Source organism: Nematolebias whitei, chromosome 2 (assembly GCF_014905685.2).
Source record: "Nematolebias whitei isolate Nwh7 chromosome 2, NemWhi1, whole genome shotgun sequence".
Classification (NCBI taxonomy): domain Eukaryota; kingdom Metazoa; phylum Chordata; class Actinopteri; order Cyprinodontiformes; family Rivulidae; genus Nematolebias; species Nematolebias whitei.
In genome coordinates, this window is record NC_056499.1 from 27,710,027 (window position 1) to 27,729,225 (window position 19,199).

The 19,199-nt window shown below is 39.8% G+C and overlaps 2 protein-coding genes across 3 annotated transcripts; both read right to left on the reverse strand.

Annotated features, from left to right (window-relative positions):
* Positions 1 to 1,722: 1,722 nt before the first annotated feature.
* fam219b (family with sequence similarity 219 member B) lies at positions 1,723 to 10,557 on the reverse strand. Its single transcript, XM_037697598.1, has 6 exons — positions 10,365 to 10,557; positions 8,099 to 8,207; positions 5,541 to 5,634; positions 5,355 to 5,432; positions 4,685 to 4,736; positions 1,723 to 2,398 (listed from the first exon to the last, which is right to left on the reverse strand). Exons 1-6 carry the CDS (start codon positions 10,437 to 10,439, stop codon positions 2,249 to 2,251), a joined length of 558 nt encoding a protein of 185 aa, XP_037553526.1. The 5' UTR covers positions 10,440 to 10,557; the 3' UTR covers positions 1,723 to 2,248.
* A 2,069-nt stretch (positions 10,558 to 12,626) lies between these two features.
* On the reverse strand, positions 12,627 to 17,329 carry LOC119430159 (cytochrome c oxidase subunit 5A, mitochondrial). Of its 2 annotated transcripts, none has more exons than XM_037697600.1 (5): positions 17,198 to 17,329; positions 15,706 to 15,822; positions 13,245 to 13,366; positions 12,840 to 12,962; positions 12,627 to 12,739 (listed from the first exon to the last, which is right to left on the reverse strand). In XM_037697600.1, the coding sequence occupies exons 1-4, from the start codon at positions 17,268 to 17,270 to the stop codon at positions 12,849 to 12,851; spliced, it is 426 nt and encodes a 141-aa protein (XP_037553528.1). In that variant the 5' UTR covers positions 17,271 to 17,329; the 3' UTR covers positions 12,627 to 12,739; positions 12,840 to 12,848. The 2 variants fall into 2 exon arrangements, with proteins under 2 accessions (XP_037553528.1, XP_037553529.1); XM_037697601.1 differs by having other exon boundaries at positions 12,735 to 12,760.
* Positions 17,330 to 19,199: the final 1,870 nt, after the last annotated feature.

Consider the following 19,199-nt stretch of genomic DNA (forward strand, 5'->3'; position numbering starts at 1 on the left):
TGCGGCTACTGGCCACTGGTGTTAAGTGCAAAAAGATTTATCTACAGTGAAACACAACGCAGAGCCATAACCGGGTTCGATAAGCCTCATAAAACTCTTCTGGTCCAGTTCAACGGTTCTGCTCTACTTGTTTGATATGACTTCCTTTTTTGTTCATTTCCATTAGCTCCAATAAAACTATAAAACAGGGCTACTCAACAAAACAGCTCCGGGGCCGGACATCCAGCGATTAAAGTCATTATATAAATAAAAGTTTTACAATTATCTGTTACCTTTTAAATTTATTACATTAAATCATAAATGCAATAAACAGAACCCCCCCCCCCCCCCCCCCCCCCAAAAAAAAAAAAAAAAGTTTTAATGAAGTGGGCCGAATTGAAGTCACCTGCAGGCCGGAAACGGCCCGTGGGCCGCCAGTTGAATAGCCCTGCTATAAAATATTTTAAAATTCATTTCTCAGTTCGGTGTTTATGAACTGCTCCCATGTCTGAAGCTCCACACTTCATCCTGACATGCAGAATTTTCCTCTTCGAGTCATGAAATGATTTATTAATGTGCATAAATGTGTGTAGCTAAGCGTGAAAACAATAACCTGGCAGGAGAAATAACGCGTTTTGTTTATATTTATGCCGACTTAAAGGCGTAATGCACCGGAGCAGCAAACTTTTTTTTTTTTTACTTTACAAATGTTTGTAAAAGGCAAATATATCTCTGTGCACAAACACACACAAATCTCCTGAGAAGGTAAACACTCGTGAAAGTTTGTGTTGGTACGGTTTCAATAAATCCAAATAAAGTACTGTAGTTTTCGGACTATAAGGCGCACTTAAAAATCCTTTTTCTCAAAAACTGACAGTGAGCCTTATAATTAGGTGCACCTTATCTGATGTGGTTATTGTGAATGAGTTGAATAAAGTTTGATTCATCGGACGGTTTCGCTTAATGCGCCTTATAATCCAAAAAATACGGTAAAATGTGATAAATGCTGTTTCAGTGCACAGAACAAAAAAAGGTTGCTTTGTTCCTTTATGGTTACATCAGTAACATATGAACGCCAACAAAAGATCAACTTATACATGAGCTGTAAATAACTTGTAACAACTATTGTAACGTAAACATAAAATTAGTACAAAAAAAATAAAGAAAAATCTGACTTTTCTTTGGAGTTATCAGGTACAGCACATTAATTCTGGCCACAATAAAGAAGACAAATCTACCTTTAGATTTTCTCTCATCCTCTAAACATTTGACTAAATCAACTATTAGAAATGTTTTTAATTGACAGATTTATATTTTCTATCAAAAGCAAAAGTCAATGACATATACGTTTTTTGCCTCCATTTTTTTAAAAGAAAAAATACTGCAGATATTGTATTTTTTGGAAATAAACATACAATGCAAAGATTGTAAAGTCAAACTGTGGTAAAATGTAAAGTATTTAGCATATGATTTAATAATATCCTTACATTTTAAGCCAGTGATAAATGTAGATATATTTAATCTGTTAATACCTTTAGCCACGATTTGCTCAGTGACCGCTTGTACAAAATGTAACAACTATTTTCTGGATGGTAAGAAAAGGAGAATTGACTCCTTCACCAGGAAACAAGAGCACAAGTGGTTTTACCTCCAAACCACACATCTTGTTCCAGTTCAGTGTTCTGCTTCTGCTCAGCCAGGAGCTTCAACATGCAGCTGCTGCTGTAGCTAGTGTCACTCCGAGTAAAACTTAAATGTTGCTTTTGATGCAGGAGGTGAAAGAAACAACGCATAAAGAAAGAGCAACACTTCATAATCGTGAGATTTCAGTGGTAACTTAAAGTTACTACAGGTTTTTCAGACAGCTTACACATTAGCTTAAAGTTATTTATAAGCGTGTTGTGCTTATAAAGTTGCAGACCTGACAAAAATAAATACATTGAGCAGCTCTTCCTCGAGTCAACACGATCGTAAAGCTCGTGCAGAACGACTCGTTTTCTATTCAGAGCTGCTGTTCTGTCTGACGCTGCAAAAACAAAGCGGGTTGAATAAAACTTGGTCTTTGGAGTCACAGTGGGTAAGGCTTGCTCTCATGTCCACCTGCGTCTTCTTTGGGGCCGAGTGTGTTCCTGCGTTCAGAGCTGGACGCCCTCAGGCAGCACGCAGCAGCTGGGCTGGGATGGGAAGAAGGTCGTCCGGTAGCGACAGCTGAAGCCAGCTGAAGTTAGAGCCGAGTCCTCGTTCGGTCCAAGTCCCAGCAGCACCGACGTCACTGCACGGAGCACGACGGCTGCTCGCAGCAGCAGCACACAGAGGAGCCCATGGCTTTGGGTGGGATCAAGTCCAGGTCTTCGTCGTCGGGGATCTCGTCCAGGCGGTAACCGTCCTGAAGCAGCTGCCTGCTCAGATCAGGATGGACCTGGAGAAGAACAGAGACTTCACTGCACGCAGCACAGAACAGCTAAACCTGACTGATATCCAGTATTCCAGTATTAAAGTAGGACACGAAAATGAAAGTCAACTTTACCAACAATTCTTGAACCCATTAATTCAATTCTGTTTATTTATATAGCACCAAGTCACAACAGAAGTCGTCTCAGGGCTCTGAACAGAAACATTCATATATGAAAATAATAATTTAAGACTTTATCTGAGGAGCAGACTGCTTTGAGTTTAACTCCATCACAGACTCTCATCTTGAGCATGAAGGCAACAGTGAAAAGGAAAAACTCCCTCATGAGGAAGAAACCTTTAACAGAACCAGGATCAGGACTAGCGGCCATCTGCTTGAACCGGCTGGGTTTGAGAGGAACAGGAAGGAGGAACGGATACACAATGGCAGGGCGAGAATCACGTTAAGATAGAAATAGTATCAAATGAAAACTAGTAAATCTTAACAGTTCGTTTAAAAAAATGAGGTCAATTTGTTCTCCAGTAGTCTAAAAAGCCAACCCTAATTATAGGATTTATCAAAAAGGAAAGTCTTCGGCCCAGTCTTAAAACTGGACCATGTGTCAGCCTCATGGACAGAAACTGGAAGTTGGTTCCACAAGAGAGGAGCCTGATAACTGAAAGATCTTCCTCCCATTCTGCTTTTGGAAACTCTAGGAACCACAAGTAAGCCTGCAGTCTGAGAGCGAAGTGCTCTGTTTGGAAAATATGGAACAATAAGATCTCGAATACAAGATGGAGCTAGGTTGTTGAGAGCTTTGTAGGTTATACATAACATTTTGAATTCTATTGTGAATTTGACAGGGAGCCAATGGAGAGAAGATAAAACTGGAGAAATATGATCTCTCTTATTAACTCCAGTTAAGACTCTGGCAGCAGCATCTTGGATCAACTGAAGACATTTTAAAGAAGTATTTGGACACCCAGATAATAAACCATTGCAATAGTCCAGTCTAGACGTGACAAATGCATGAACCAGTTCTCCTGCATCATGTTTAGATTAGATGTTTCTAATTTTAGTATATTACGCAGGTGGAAGAAGGTGGTTCTAGTAATATTTTTAATGTTGGGGATAAAAGACATGTCCTGATCAAAAATAACACCAAGCTTTTTATCATTAGAGCTGGAGGACAGATTAATGCCATCTAAGGAGGGAGAAAGACTGAAAAATGTATTTCTAAGATTTTCAAGTCCAAAAACTAAAACCTCAGTCTTGTCTGTGTTTGAAAGCAGAAATGGTAGGGTCATCCATGTTTTTATGACTTTAAGACATGTTTGTAGTTTAAATAGCTGATTGGATTTATTGGGTTTCATGGACAAATATAACTGTGTAATATAACTGTGATTAATCCAAAGAGAAGTGTGGCCATAACCAAACACACGATATCAGCTCAATATTCACTGTGGAGCACGGTGGTGGAAGGTTAGTGATCTGGACTTGTTTTGCAGCCACTGGACCTGGACATCCTGCAGGTATTGAGTCAATGATTCCTTTCATTTACCAATCTGAACATCACCAAAACAAAGACAGTGCAGCTGAAGTAGTAAAGAATTGAGGTGTTGTAATGACCCAAGTCGAAGCCCAGACCTGCATCAGACTGAAATGCTGCCTGTGAGCATAGAGCTGTGCATAATCTCAACAAGCACAAAACAGGACGGACTAAATTCTAATGTAAGATCTGCTAAATGTTCAGACAGACAACAATGTCACAAAACCACATATCTGAAAAAAGCCAGAGGCTGAATGCACGCTACTAAAAACAACAATAAGAAATATTGTGCATCCCAACACCAACACTTCTACTCACCGTTGGAATCTGGCTCATCTGAAATCACCGCAGGAAAACTAAATCTGGCAGCGGGTCGTAAATCTGCTGTTTCAATTTACCCAAGCTACTGTTGAGCGCTTTGAGATAAACCAGTTCATCTAAACCGCCTAATATTTATTGTACAAAGAAGCACCCTGCAGTATCCTGTGAAAAATAATCTGTGGAGTATGTCAAATATTTACTTTGAGATGGTTTTTGAAAGATTAAAAAAAGGTGAGGCATGTAATGACCTACATCATTTGTGCTTTGCCACAGTGTTGTGTTAATGAACAGATTATGAAAGTAGCAAATGTTTATTAAAGCCCAGAGTGATAAGAAGACAGATTTTCTCCCACACCCATGCAAAACTCGTCACGCAGCCAGTCTGACGAAGCGTCGGAAGAAATTCAAAGAAATCTGAGAAATGTTCTGTGAACCGAACTCACCTCAGCCGAAGAGTATCCTGAAGAATACTGCTCAAAGTCGATCTCTTCATCACTGTGAACAACAGGAAAGTCAGATGATATGATCCCATCAGGCCAACTTTTAAAACAAAAACGCGTTCAGGGACAACATCTTTATGAGCTGGAAATGTTTTACGAGTCCAACTGGAACTGCTACACGTCTAATCCGTTTCGTTTACAGAAATCCCATAAGATGGTTTCAGTTAAAATAATCTCCATTCGTGCAATAACCTTTGCAATAAGAACAGAAGCTGAGATTTTTCAATGTTTAATCTGTGCACTAAGACTACATAAACAGACTGAATGGTGATCCTAGAGCGCACTCCTATAGCAAACCCTTTAGTTTAACAGTTTATACATTTATTTGGGACTGGGCGAGGCACTGAAGCAATTCAAAATGCAAGCTCATGTTTAGTTTTGACCCATTTTACGTGTTTTCTTCTGGAAGAACTGTTGTCAGCTTAGCTCCCCTGTTGGAATCCTCTACAGGTAAGATACTGACTTCCCTTTTATTAAAAAACAAAAACCCTTGAAAGTGTAAAAAAAAATACATATACTGTGAGGTAAGAGCAGGATCTCAGTACAGTTTTTAAAGCTCAGGTCATTGATAGCAGTAGAGGTCAGCCATGTTGCTTTTGTTTTGTGACATTACCTGTCAGAGTCCAGAGCTACTAAAGTTTCATCAGCCTGCTGACTCAACGCAGCGTAGCCCTTGTTGTATTTCACTGTTCTACAAGAAAAAAAGGAGGAAGAGAAACATGTGAGGAAAGAAATCTTCCTCTTTAAAACGCTGATGTCACAGAACGTGGCGTCCTGATTTCCCATCATGCTTCCCCACCTTTTAACTCCTTGTCTGACCGGATGAGTCAGTGGAGGCCCTGATGAGAGCGCCTTCTTCTTCAGGGCCTTCCTCGCCATCTCCCTGTGTTTTTCTTTGGATTATCAGAAAACGGATCAGACACAAAATGTACACAAAGCAAAAGCAACTACACTAAACAAGGACAAACTGGTGTGATTATTAATAAAGCTCCCCAATTAACTTTCTGCGTTAATCATATCTAAAATCTCAGGGCAGGCCATCTCGACTTGTTCGAAAAACATTCAGCGCGAACGATAATGTGTTGGCCTTAAGATGAGGACGGAGAGTTCTTACACAGTCCTCATCAGATACACTTGTCACAAACAACACCACCTTCCTGAACAGCTGTTTGACCTGGCATCAAAATCCAACCAGAACCTGTTGATATGACAACTCTGCTGCACCTAGTAAAGACGAATCACCTAATCTGAGCACGAAAAGAATCGGAAACAATTGATTAACAAAAAATAATAAATCACCTGTTTTGTACTAAATGACTGAAGCTGTTTTAACAACCCACTGAAGCGGAGTACTGAGTACGTCCTATGTCCTAATCAACCGCACATCACAGACTCAAACCACAAACAGAATCATTTCCACTAACTCCTTCCTCCATGTTGAAATCATCCTGATGTATGAATTTTATCTGGCTTCATGCTAAACACACACAGGAGTTTAGTCTCTTGTTCAAACGTTAAAACAAATAATTCACTAAGATTTTCTAGTCAATCAAATCCTGACCACTAACAAGCGTGTCAAGCACCGTCCACAGATATGAAGATTTTACAGCCTTGATTTGATTACCGTAATTGCCGGTGTATTTTTTTTTTTGTTTTCCCACATTTTGGACTCAGTGGCTTGTACACAGGAGCAGCCAATTTATTTATTTAAAAATATATATAAAAAGATAATAATAATAAATAAATAAATAAATAAAATTAAAAAAAATATATATATATATATGTCAAGCTTCCTGCCGCCAAATAACATTTTCCTTTGACACTACTGCGCGCTCATATAGCTGACCAACACACACCCCTTTAGGGGGCAGGTTTTTGTGACACAGACAGTAAATGCCACAGGTATTCATGACAGGTCGGGTTAGGAGTAGTGTAAAAAAAAAATCCACTATCATCAACGGATTTTGAAAAGCTGGACTCATGCATGACGAAGAGAACAGCTCAAGGGAAAGTGACGTTGACAACAGGGACGTCTGTGATCAAGTTTTTCTGAAGCTGTTCAGCTCTGACACTGAAGAAGAGGACTATAGTGGTTTTGGTGCACAGGAGGAAGATGAACTACGGTAAATGACAAGTGATTCATCCTGGGAGGCTATAGGTACTTTAATTTACCAGCCGTGTTAAAGACATTGTTCAGAAAAATAACCATTTACTGTACGAAGCATGTGTGTGTCACTGGTATATAATTAAAATAAAGGTTTAAAAAATCTTTGTGTACGGTAAATATCTTCAAATATCTCATATTAAGCTCACATCCAAACAAATTAAACAGAGAAATAAAGATAGAAGGGGGGGGGGTCCCCCTCTTCTGGTGAGTCATGTGACTCAGTCATATGGGCTCCGCAGTAGGAGTCACGTCAAATTTATTTAGAAAGTTCGTTTAAAAACAGCAGATGTTGCCAAAAGTGTATAACAATAAAAATCAATGGTAGTAATTTAATGAATATTTACCGTATTTTACCGGTACTATTACCAGTACTATGTGACTGCCGGTCACATGACCTCGATAGAGATTGTGGGTAAAATTTACTGGGATTTTAATTTTTAAATAATTTCGGTTACGTAGGTGTTTAGCACCGTTTTCTCCAGCGATTACCGTGGTGTTCTGCTTAGACTAGTTTTTGTGGAAGGTCTAATGGTTATTTACCGTGGTAGATACCGTTTTTTTCAATCATTCAACCTTTATTTAGACAGGTTAATCCCAATGAGCCTCAGGAACTCATTTACAAGAGACCTGAATTCTTAACAAAGAGTGATGACAGCAATGGATAACGACGACAACAATAGACAGTCATAAAATAGGCATACAAATTTAAGTTACTCTCTTTCTTTTTTTTAACAAATCGAAACAAAATAGCAACCAAATGGACAATCAAGAGGAATAGCGGCAAAAAACTGTAGATTACCGTTAACCCGGAGTCAGAGAGCAAAGTACGGTGAAGTCCTGTGACGATCACGTGTTCCGTTTGTATGTTGAAAACAAGTCAGCGTCTATGAAACGCCATCTGGTGGTTGATTCTTGTACTACAACAAGAGCTGCACATTCTAACAGGAGCTGTGTACAGAATTGTGGACACCCGTGGCATATACACCGGTGCGTCTTATTTATGATCAAAATTGTGTTCTATTGTAAATGTACTATGCACAGCCTACAGTTAGGTGCGTTCTATAGACCGGCAGTTACGGTAAGTAAACAATAAACAATATTTCGATAGCTGCTCTGGAGATTGCTTTCCATGCACACAGCATAATGCAATATTCACAGCCTGATAACGCTTGAGATGAGGAATTACTTACGTAGTTTGAGGTGGATGGCTGGAGGTCTGGACATGATGTAAGGTCCTCTTTTCTCCACCGGCCTGATGCCTCCATCTGTGGTTTTAGGTCTCGTGCTGCTGCCTGGTCCCTGAAATTTGAAAAGGTGAAGAAAAAAAAAGACTGATGTTCATGCATGGAAGACGAACAAATGAGAATAAAATCACTAAGAAGCTGAAATATTTGTAAACCATTGCTTTGACCTCCAAAATAAAAGCCGTCTGAGCCTTGAGACCTAAATTACGCCGTTTATAAGCCAGTGAAACAACGTTTATCTTTTTTATTAATTTAAGACTAAATTTAGGTATGTTACTATTACTGGGACAGGTGAGTTCATACATTTGACTCAGAATAAAGCCATCAAAAGTCACATCAGACATACAGGACTCGTTATAAAGAAAGTGGGAATTTAGTCTAAACCCTTTCACATCCTGAGCAACTTTCATGACAAATTGCAAACCAGAAAATGTTTTATGAAGCCCCGAAATAAGGATGATCTAACCCTGTCATCCAGAGAGGTTTGTGTCTTTTATTCCTCTAAAATTGCACAACTTCCTTATTTTTCAACCTATATTAGCAAAAAATGGAATAATTTTGTTTTGCCATTTTTAGCTGCACCCAATTCTCAAAGTCCGAATACGTGGTCACGTGAACATACTGTATGAGGATGACGTAATGGTCTGGGGGAAAAGTTGATAAAACAGTGAGACGTTGCTGTGTGAATGATCGTACGTCTAACAAGAAGAAACGGAAAATATTTGATAGTTTCTGTCTTCCAGACAGAGAAGAGAAAGCTGCTGTAGACTCTCTTTGGTCACCATGTAGCATGCACAAGTACCTGTTTTTGGCACATTTTAGTCACTTTTTATTTTTTTATTTTTGTTACTTTAAAGTACATACGCAATAATTATATAGAGATCAATACATCTCTATTACCTCAAGGGAATATAAACCTGAAATACACAAAACAAATAGTTAGAAATACATCATGCTGAAAACAGGGATGTGGCGAGCGGACAAAGCATTTTATATACGTGTATTAGAATATTTTCTCAGTTCTTTGACACTTGAACGCCATTTATAAACATTTTACAGGTAAGTGTTATTTTAAGTTTATTTTCAATTGTTTAGTAAGTGCTATTCAAATCAGTGTGAATTGACGGTCTTCGTTTTAGCAGATTTTATAAACATACGGATGCTGAATATATTAAATATTAACATTTAAAGAAAAGCTTAGAAAGTTAGGCTGTTTTTAGGTCTTGTTCTGCTGTTTTAATGTTTGTTAGGCTGTTTGCAAGTTTTACTTGGTTGTTTTAAGGTTCGTTCAGCTGATTTTAGGTTTAAAATAGCTCGTCTGAAGTTACTTAGGCTGTTTTTAAGGTTTGTTGATTTTTTATTATTATTATTATTTGAGCCATGCTCTTTGCAGCATTTGGTTTGTTTCAAACTTTTTTCTGTGCTCATTTTACTTGTTTGGTTCATCACATCTACTTTTTTTTAATTGCAGCTTTTCTGCACACTTTAGCTGTTTTAATCTAATTTAAACCATTTTTTTCTTCATCTCGTTTTCCAGTAATTATTTATTCATTTATGGCTCTTTGTGCTTCATCTTTCAATTTTTAGATATTGATGTATTTCAAGTAAACTAGCTTTTTAAGCAGCTTTCAGCAAAATCAGCAATCAGCGTTCACACTGCAATTTCACAGGAAATGCAATTTCTCCAGTTCCAATTTGGGAACTTTTTTTTTTTTTTTTTTAATATAACGATATGGATTTAATGGATTATAAAAAGTCTATCTTTAAATAGAGCTGATTTTTTTAAATTATTTCAAGACCCCAACTTGGTTCCAAACGACCCCCAAAGGGTCCCGAGCCCAACTTTGGAGACCACCGACATCACGTGACGAATAACGTTAAGTTTTAAGGTCGACGAGACTAAATAAATAGATGAGGAAAAGGAAGAGACCCCTTTGTTTGAGCGTCATTGTGTCGCATTGTCTCCAGGGATGAACTTGTAGATTTAACGAGTAAATGTAGAAGTGGAAACTAAAAAAAAAAACCTCTGAGGACAATCAGCAGAAAAATAAAAGTCACACGTCACTCATCTGCAACTGAAGCCACTCTCAAAGTACCCTGAAGCCATGAGTCTGTTCTTATCTCTGTGTGAGCTGTCAGTCATGCTAAGCTAACTAGCCCTGCCTTCCTGTTTGTAAGCTAAGCTCCGGTCAAACGAGCTGCGGCACTTTACCGACAAAACCTGTTGTTCCCGCGGAGAATCCAGCAGGGCGTCTTTTTCCGGCTCCTCCATGATGTCGTTCATCATCTTGCCTCTATTTGTCACAGTTTACAGCCAGACTCAGACATGACAGCCGTCCTTTTCAGGCACAGTGAGGCACTTCTTCTGTTAGCCAGCAGGCTAACTTCACTCAGCTCAGGTTTGTGCTTCCGGTATGACCGAACCTCCAAATTAAAACCCAGAGCCCCCAAAACAAGTTTGATCAACACCCTGTCCCAAAAACACGAAGAGGCAATTATCTGTAAACGTTTTTACAAGACAACTGTCTTCCAGCTGCGATACAACCAGCTTTGATGTCTGCACACCTTCAAGTATGTGTGCATGTACCATATTTTTTGGATTATAAAACACACCGGATTATAAAACTCAATATCAATGAACGGGTCTTTTTTCATACATAATGCACACCGGATTATAAGGCATATTAAGCAAAACAGTCAGATAATTCAAACTTTATTCAACTCATTCACAATAACCACAAAAACAATCAGCTTGAGGTCAGTAAACACAGATTAATACATAAAGACGCACCGGATTATAAGGCTCACTGTCGAGTTGAGAAAATTAAAGGATTTTAAGTGATCCTTATAGTCCGAAAAATATGGTATGTTCTCACTTAAAGAAAAATACAACGAAGGTGGTTAAATATAATAAAGGATTGATTTCATAGATGAACAAGGTGATCCACTCTTATTCTTCTCCAGATAGGATTTGTAAAATGCTAGATGTAAATTCTGCACGAACCCTTAGACCACAACGGCCTTGTGATTATAAATTGCTCAAACTATATTTTACTTTACGTTTCTGTAGCATTCTTGCGAGACATGCCAAATAAAAACAGAAAAACTCTTACGTCCGTATGCTCTTTGTGGACTTCACATCTGCCTTCAACACCATGATCCCCCAAACCCTGATGGACAAACTATCCACACTAGGACTAAGCCCCTCGATTTGCAACTGGGTACTAGACTTTTTAACAAACAGACCACAGTTAGTGAGGATCCACAACTTCTCCTCCTCCACCATAACCCTCAGCACTGGCTCTCCTCAGGGATGTGTGTTGAGCCCCCTCCTGTTTACTCTGCTCACGTATGATTGTGCAGCTACCCATCCAGGCTATCACATTGTAAAGTTTGCAGATGATACAGTGGTGGTGGGATGCATCACAAACAATGATGAGTCCAGCTACAGGCAAGAGGTGGAACACCTGGAGAGCTGGTGCAAAGAGAATAACCTTCACATCAATGTGAAGAAGACAAAGGAGATGATTGTGGACTTCAGAAGGAACAAAAACACCTACACCCCCCTGAACATAAGAGGATCTGCGGTGGAAGTGGTCTCCAGCTACAAGTACTTGGGTGTACACATGAATGACAACCTCAGCTGGGGCAACATCACCACCAGCCTGATCAAGAAAGCTCATCAGAGACTCTACTTCCTCAGACGGCTGAGACGAGCTGGTCTGGGAAGCTCAGTCCTCACCTCCTTCTACAGGTGTGCAGTGGAGAGCATCCTGTGCTCCAGCATCAACATGTGGCATGGAGGCTGCACAGCTGCAGAAAGAAAAGCTTTGCAGAGAGTGGTGAAGGCTGCACAGAAGATGTTGGAGTCAGTCTCCCCACCATCACAGACATCTACACCTCCAGATGCAGGAAGAGGGCCACCTGCATCATGAAGGACCCCACTCACCCAGCACACACACTTTTTGCCCCACTCCCCTCAGGAAGGAGGTTAAGGAGCATTAAGTGTAGAACCACTAGACTGAGGAACAGCTTCTACCCTGAGGCTGTTAGACTCATGAATCTCTAACCAGAATAATCACTGTGAAAAACCATATCATGTTGCTGCTGATCTGTTTCATGTTGCTGCTGATCTGTTTCAATGTTGATGTGTTCATGCGTGCACATCTGCTCACAGACTCATGTTCATGTTTGTGCTGATGTTCAATGTTTTATGTTATGAGTGCTTAGTGTATATTTAGTTGATGTTTTTCTCAGTTCATATCTTAGATGTTATTACTGTTTTTCTTATACATTTTATTGTTGGATGTAACTGGGACCCCGTGTACATAATTTCGCTCCACCACATGTACCACATGAGGTGCAAATGACAATAAAGAATCTCTGACTCTGATAAAAGCAGTCATTTCCATTTTTCTTAACACGTACTCCTCTCAGATGTTTTTCCAAATAGCAGTAATCAACCACTCAGAAATATGATTAATATATCCTTTATTTTGTACACAACAGGACAGCAAACTTTGAATCAACAGTATTGACATTTTTAACAGGAGAAAACCAGAACTTGTCTCTTCATGAGAAAAGGGCCTGAAAGCAGAAGAAAGACGTCTTAAAAACAGATTAAGTGGGTCAACATGCACACTGTGCGTGTGTGTGTGTGAGTCTGTATGATTTAGTGCATTCTCACCCTGACTAACTACAATTTGTCAATTCCAAGCTCCTCTGGTGTTGAGATACCAAGTTCTGAGAGGGTGGGCTTCAGCTCCTGGATCAGGTAGGGATAGATGTCCTTGTGAGATGCTGCTTTGTCCTACAAAAAAAAAAAAAGATAGAATGATGTTAACAAAAGAGAAACAAAACATTTAGTCACAAGTTAAGTTTTCAACAAGCAGTCACCTCAAACAAGAAGATCTAAGGAATCCATTGTGTCAGGGTTTTTTCCCCCCATACAGTTTTTACTCCCTTTCTTTGGCCAAATAACATCTTTCAAGGTCCTGTTTTTTTTTTTTAACTGCTGAAGAACTGCATCGTTTTTACCAGAAAAAAATTGAGAAGAAGCTCCAACTGAGCCAATAAAGAGGAAGTGACTCACTTTGACGGCCTCAAGAATACGGATGGCGCTCGCCAGATCGTTCAGTCTCCGACAGGCTCTGAGAGCTGAATCCAGTATCTTGGGTTCCGGTACCAGGTCATACCCAATCAGGGTGTTCATGCCTTTAGGTTCAAATAAAAAAACAGAAGCCCCATTATTTAACAGAAGCAGCAACTTAAATTGAATGCTTTCATCAATATTTTTTTTATATACAGTAGTCCCTCGCTACTTTCGCGGACTCGCTCTTTCGCAGTTTTTCAAAATAATATTGGACATGACACACAACTGGCTGATTGATGGATGAGCCGCACAATCGGCATGGAGTTTTAATTTAAAATTATTTATTTTAAATTACTTAGCACCTGCTGCACCTGTATGCAGCCCACATGTGCAGGGAGAAGCTCACTCCTGCAGCATGTCACAATCTGCGCTCTGCATCAGAGAAGTGGGCGTGGCCGAGAGCGCTGGCAGTGAGCGGCCTGTGGCAGAGAGCAGAGTTCATGTGCTCTTTTAGAGCATTTAGAGTTTAGAAACGTTGTTTAGAATATTGCAAGAGTGTGGGAAGGGTTTTAAATGCCCTCTGAATATACAGTGCCTTGCGAAAGTATTCGGCCCCCTTGAACTTTTCAACCTTTTGCCACATTTCAGGCTTCAAACATAAAGATATAAAATTTTAATTTTTTGTGAAGAATCAACAACAAGTGGGACACAATCGTGAAGTGGAATGAAATTTATTGGATGTGTCAAACTTTTTTAACAAATAAAAAACTGAAAAGTGGGGCGTGCAATATTATTCGTCCCCTTTACTTTCAGAGCAGCAAACTCACTCCAGAAGTTCAGTGAGGATCTATGAATGATCCAATGTTGTCCCAAATGACTGATGATGATAAATAGAATCCACATGTGTGTAATCAAGTATCTGTATAAATGCACCTGCTCTGTGATAGTCTCAGGGTTCTGTTCAAAGTGCAGAGAGCATCATGAAGACCAAGGAACACACCAGGCAGGTCTGAGATACTGTTGTGGAGAAGTTTAAAGTCGGATTTGGATACAAAACGATTTCCCAAGCTTTAAACATCCCAAGGAGCACTGTGCAAGCAATCATATTGAAATGGAAGGAGTATCAGACCACTGCAAATCTACCAAGACCCGGCCGTCCCTCTAAACTTTCATCTGGAACAAGGAGAAGACTGATCAGAGATGCAGCCAAGAGGCCCATGATCACTCTGGATGAACTGCAGAGATCTACAGCTGAGGTGGGAGAGTCTGTCCATAGGACAACAATCAGTCGTACACTGCACAAATCTGGCCTTTATGGAAGAGTGGCAAGAAGAAAGCCATTTCTCAAAGATATCCATAAAAAGTGTTGTTTAAAGTTTGTCACAAGCACCTGGGAGACACCAAACATGTGGAAGAAGGTGCTCTGGTCACATGAAACCATAATTGAACTGTTTGGCCACAATGCAAAACGAAATGTTTGGCGTAAAAGCAACACAGCTCATCACCCTGAACACACCATCCCCACTGTCAAACATGGTGGTGGCAGCATCATGGTTTGGGCCTGCTTTTCGTCAGCAGGGACAGGGAAGATGGTCAGAATTGATGGGAAGATGGATGGGGCCAAATACAGGACCATTCTGGAAGAAAACCTGTTTGAGTCTGCAAGAGACCTGAGACTGGGACGGAGATTTATCTTCCAACAAGACAATGATCCAAAACATAAAGACAAATCTACAATGGAATGGTTCACAAATAAACGTATCCAGGTGTGGGAATGGCCAAGTCAAAGTCCAGACCTGAATCCAATCCAGAATCTGTGGAAAGAGCTGAAGACTGCTGTTCACAAACGCTCTCCATCCAACCTCACTGAGCTCGAGCTGTTTTGCAAGAAAGAATGGGCAAGAATTTCAGTGTCTCCATGTTCAACACTGATAGAGACAAACCCCAAGAGACTTGCAGCTGGAACTGCAGCAAAAGGCGGCGCTACAAAGTATTAACGCAAGGGGGCCGAATAATATTACACGCCCCACTTTTCAGTTTTTATTTGTTAAAAAAGTTTGACACATCCAATAAATTTCATTCCACTTCACGATTGTGTCCCACTTGTTGTTGATTCTTCACAAAAAATTGAAATTTTATTCAGTGGGGGCCGAATACTTTCGCAAGGCACTGTATATATACTAAATTAAACTACTACTCCGTGAAAAATGAGGGACTACTGATATATAGATTTTTTTTTCTTATTTTTTTTCTACAAAAACAAAACATAGCTCAAGTAGACCACAAACTGGAATCTAATCCAGATCAAAAATGTATTTTATTCAGCCTAGGGTTAATAAAGTGCTGCAAGTTTTCAAAACAATTTTCAATACAAAAATACAGCTGCAGGTAACCACAAAACTGGAATTAACAAGAGACAGTTCATCACAGAATGAGAAAAATCAGCAACCAGTGTGGTCACCTTTCCTCAGCTCCCAGGCATCAATGTCAGGCTTGCTGAAATAAGTGATCCAACGGGCGTCAAACTCCTCGTCCGTCTCCCCTTTGCCATGGGAATAGCATCTGGAGGCCAATGAAGCTGGAAAACAAAACATATATTTTTATTATTACTGCAATGATGCAATGTTAAGAGAAATTTTTTTTAAATTGACCCTTTATTTATACAGGTTCATACTATCATAACAGTAAAAAAAAAAAAAGAAAAGTTTTTGTCATCTAACAAAGAGTACAATCAGCCATAAGACTGCTAGCATAACTATACAATTTTATTTAATTTATTTTTTCCTTTCGGCTGATCCCTTCTTCAGGGGTCGCCACAGCGAACTAACTCAACTTGGCAATAGTTTTTACGCTGGATGTCCTTGATGCAACACAGACCACCGAGCTACCACAGCCCTCTGTGTGGAGCAGAGAGCTGCCATCTAGGACACTCGGGGGAGCAGATGGTGGAAGTTAAGAGCCTTGCTCAAGGGCCCAGAGTGGGGCAAATAAGGCTGGAGGCAGCAGGCGTTTCACCTTTCCCACCCACATTTTGATGTTGTTGGTCCAGGGGGGTCGAACCGGCAACCTTCCGATCACAGACCTACCTTTTCTAAGCTTCGAGATGTTTAAATGCTCAAAAGGTAAATAGTGCACAGCCGTTTTAGACCGGAGTGCAGTGTCCTACTACTAAATGACCCCATGTTTGTACTAAAAGCTATTCTCAGTAGCCGTATGCCGAACGGTTGATAAAAGTCTCTCAGAGGAAGTGAAATTTATCAAGAAAATGATTTGTTTTGTTTGCTTTACCATCCAGGCACCTCTATCCGTGGCTGCTGTTTTACACTTTAAACAAAATAGAGGGCATGAAGAAACACAGGAGATGGCTTTCAGTTTTGTTTAGCTCCATTTACTCATGCATATTATTGTACTTCCTCCTAGACATTATTCTTAGTTGATATTTATTTGTCCAGTATTCAAAACACACATACTTTAAAACATTCAAGTTTATGTTAGAAAAACATGTTTGTTGATTAACAAGTGAACGGGATGCTCATTTAATATTGGGAGCAGACCACCAAAAACATCAGAAAATAAGATACAAAAAGTCTAAGTACAAATACACAAGACAATCTGAGTGAGGACTGTGTATGTTCATGATAACAAACCTGCAGCCACACAATCCCTCTGAAACTAACAAAGACGGGTCATCACAAGGTCGTGAATTCATGTCTTTGAACTCACCTCCAGAAACCCTATTTAAAATAGAATTAAAATATATACAAAGAAAAAGCCTATTTAATCGACAGCTCATGCAGACAGCTACAAACAAAAATCCTTCAATGTCACCCCACGTTAGCTTGTAGTTATACCTGCACCCAGGAGTAGCTAAGCTAGGTGGTTAGCCAAACAAGCTAACCGTAATAACCTTTCTAGTGTGATTTCGTTGCTCGTGTAAAATGGGGCAGTTCTACCTGAGTAGCAGGGTCGTGTTCGAGTCAAACTTCGGGCCCCTGCGGCTGACAGACAGAAAACAGATCGCAACATGATGCCGCGCGCTGGCGGTGATAACCGGCCTGCTTGCACCGAGGGAGGGACCGCGGTGGACGGACGGTCACGAAGAGGACGCCGGCGAGTCACGTGACTCACGGAAATGCCCGAACGCTTAAAGGTAGGAGGTTCTGCTTTAAGACAAACCCCTCTGCATTGATTTTCTTGACTTTATTTTATAAACTTCCTTTTATTATTACTTTTAATACATTAATCTTATAGACATTTATAAATATGCAGTAGATAACTAAAAATAATTCCTGAAAAACATTGTTTTGGGAATATCTACACTTACACTCACTGATAAACTCTTTTACAGTAATGCTACTGTATTTCTTAATGCGTGTGTTTAACATTGCATTTTCGTATTTATTTCTACTATCACACTGTATATTTTTTGTGCAGTGAAAACAAAGACAGCTGCAGCCAGAATCTGTTTGTTTACACAAACGTGGCCAAAGAAAACTGTTTCTGAATAATGTCAAGATGCTAAAGAAGAGACTACCAGCAGGGGGCGCTTTTGGTTCAGGAATAAATTACTCAGTCCAAAACATTTGGCTGGTACACTGACATTTTCTGTCATAACAGCATATAACAGCTTAGAATAGTTTTAAAGCATCAATGTTTGACTTTAAATCAACAGATTAATTTTTGCAAATGTAGATAATTTTGTATGGGGTTCTATTTGTGGAAAACATGCTTATGCTTAAATAAACTGAACAGTAATCTCTCCTGAAATAATTACTGTTAAAAAGAGTAAAAAAAATGTGTTTCTATATAAACATTTAGAATGATAGTGAGTCAGTGGAAAGGTCTGTTTTGACCCAGAAATGTCCCACTGAGGGACAGTGTCTCTTCATTCCTTCGCAGCCTCTGTCAGCCCCAGTCTGCATTTAAAAAAACACTTAAAAATACTTTTAGCACAAAGCTTACAGGGTTGAACAGAGCTGCTAATGCAAAAAGATATGACTGGATGCAACAGCCCACATTTCTTTGTTAAATTAAATCAAAACTCTCTTTTTTACTAGAAATTCATCAGGAAGAAGTATACTTTGTGTCACAAGCCCGTAGAACTCCACAGCAGGTAACATTTGATCATTTTGTACATTTGAGTGTCTAAATCCAGGGGACTTGCCTGCACTGAGCCTTGTAATGTATGTGAGTTACACCAGATTACTTTCTCATGTAGCTGTTGTTAAGTTTGTGTGTGTGTGTTTGTTTATGCTGCTCTGTGAGGACCATTTTTGAACACATCCTATATTGTGAGGACCAACTCACTCTATGCCCACTCTTGCTTTTTGTGGGGACCAAAGCCCGGCCCCCATGAGGTTCAAGTGTTGTTGGTGGGTTAGGTTTATGTACTGGTAATGGTTGGGTTTAGGGTCAGGGTTAAGCTATAGAAATGAATGAAAAATGAATGGAAGTCAATGCAAAGTCCCCGTAAAGATAGTAAGACAAACCTGTGTGTGTCAGTCTTCTTTAGTGACGTGGTAAACTAATCCACCCTAAGCCCAGGGCACCGCACAGGATGTCCATTAGTGTAATGTGCTGCTCCACGTCTCTCCTCCTCGGTCTCCGCCCGACTCTTCCCCTTTCCGTGTGTCTTTCCTTTGTCCACAGTGACGTTGCATGTTTTAAACATGTTGTTCATCAGCCTGTTAAACGTGATGTCAGGATAAGCTGTTTAACTTCTGACATGATCGCAGCAGGGCACCAAAAGAGTAAGCACGTTTGTCTCAAATTGAACTGACAGAAAACTGTTTGTATCAATGTTTCAACAAAACCTGGAAGAAACTATTAAGTCCACCAACAAAACAACCAGTACAACCATCCCTGTTGGAAAAACTGTGAAGTGTGAAGGCAGAGGGACAAAAAGAAATGGCAAAATATTCCTTCAGTAGTGAGAGCCAGTGACAAGCCATGATT

Excerpts from the sequence above, each read along its gene's own strand:
- fam219b (XM_037697598.1), bottom strand. The coding sequence starts at position 10,439 with ATGATGAACGACATCATGGAGGAGCCGGAAAAAGACGCCCTGCTGGAT. Across the intron at positions 8,208-10,364 it reads GGGAACAACAGGTTTTGTCG|GGACCAGGCAGCAGCACGAG; the intron begins GTAAAGTGCCGC and ends TTCAAATTTCAG. Across the intron at positions 5,433-5,540 it reads GTCAGACAAGGAGTTAAAAG|AACAGTGAAATACAACAAGG; the intron begins GTGGGGAAGCAT and ends TTTTTCTTGTAG.
- LOC119430159 (XM_037697600.1), bottom strand. The coding sequence starts at position 17,270 with ATGTTGCGATCTGTTTTCTGTCTGTCAGCCGCAGGGGCCCGAAGTTTG. Across the intron at positions 15,823-17,197 it reads AACACGACCCTGCTACTCAG|CTTCATTGGCCTCCAGATGC; the intron begins GTAGAACTGCCC and ends TTTGTTTTCCAG. Across the intron at positions 13,367-15,705 it reads TGCCTGGGAGCTGAGGAAAG|GCATGAACACCCTGATTGGG; the intron begins GTGACCACACTG and ends TTGAACCTAAAG.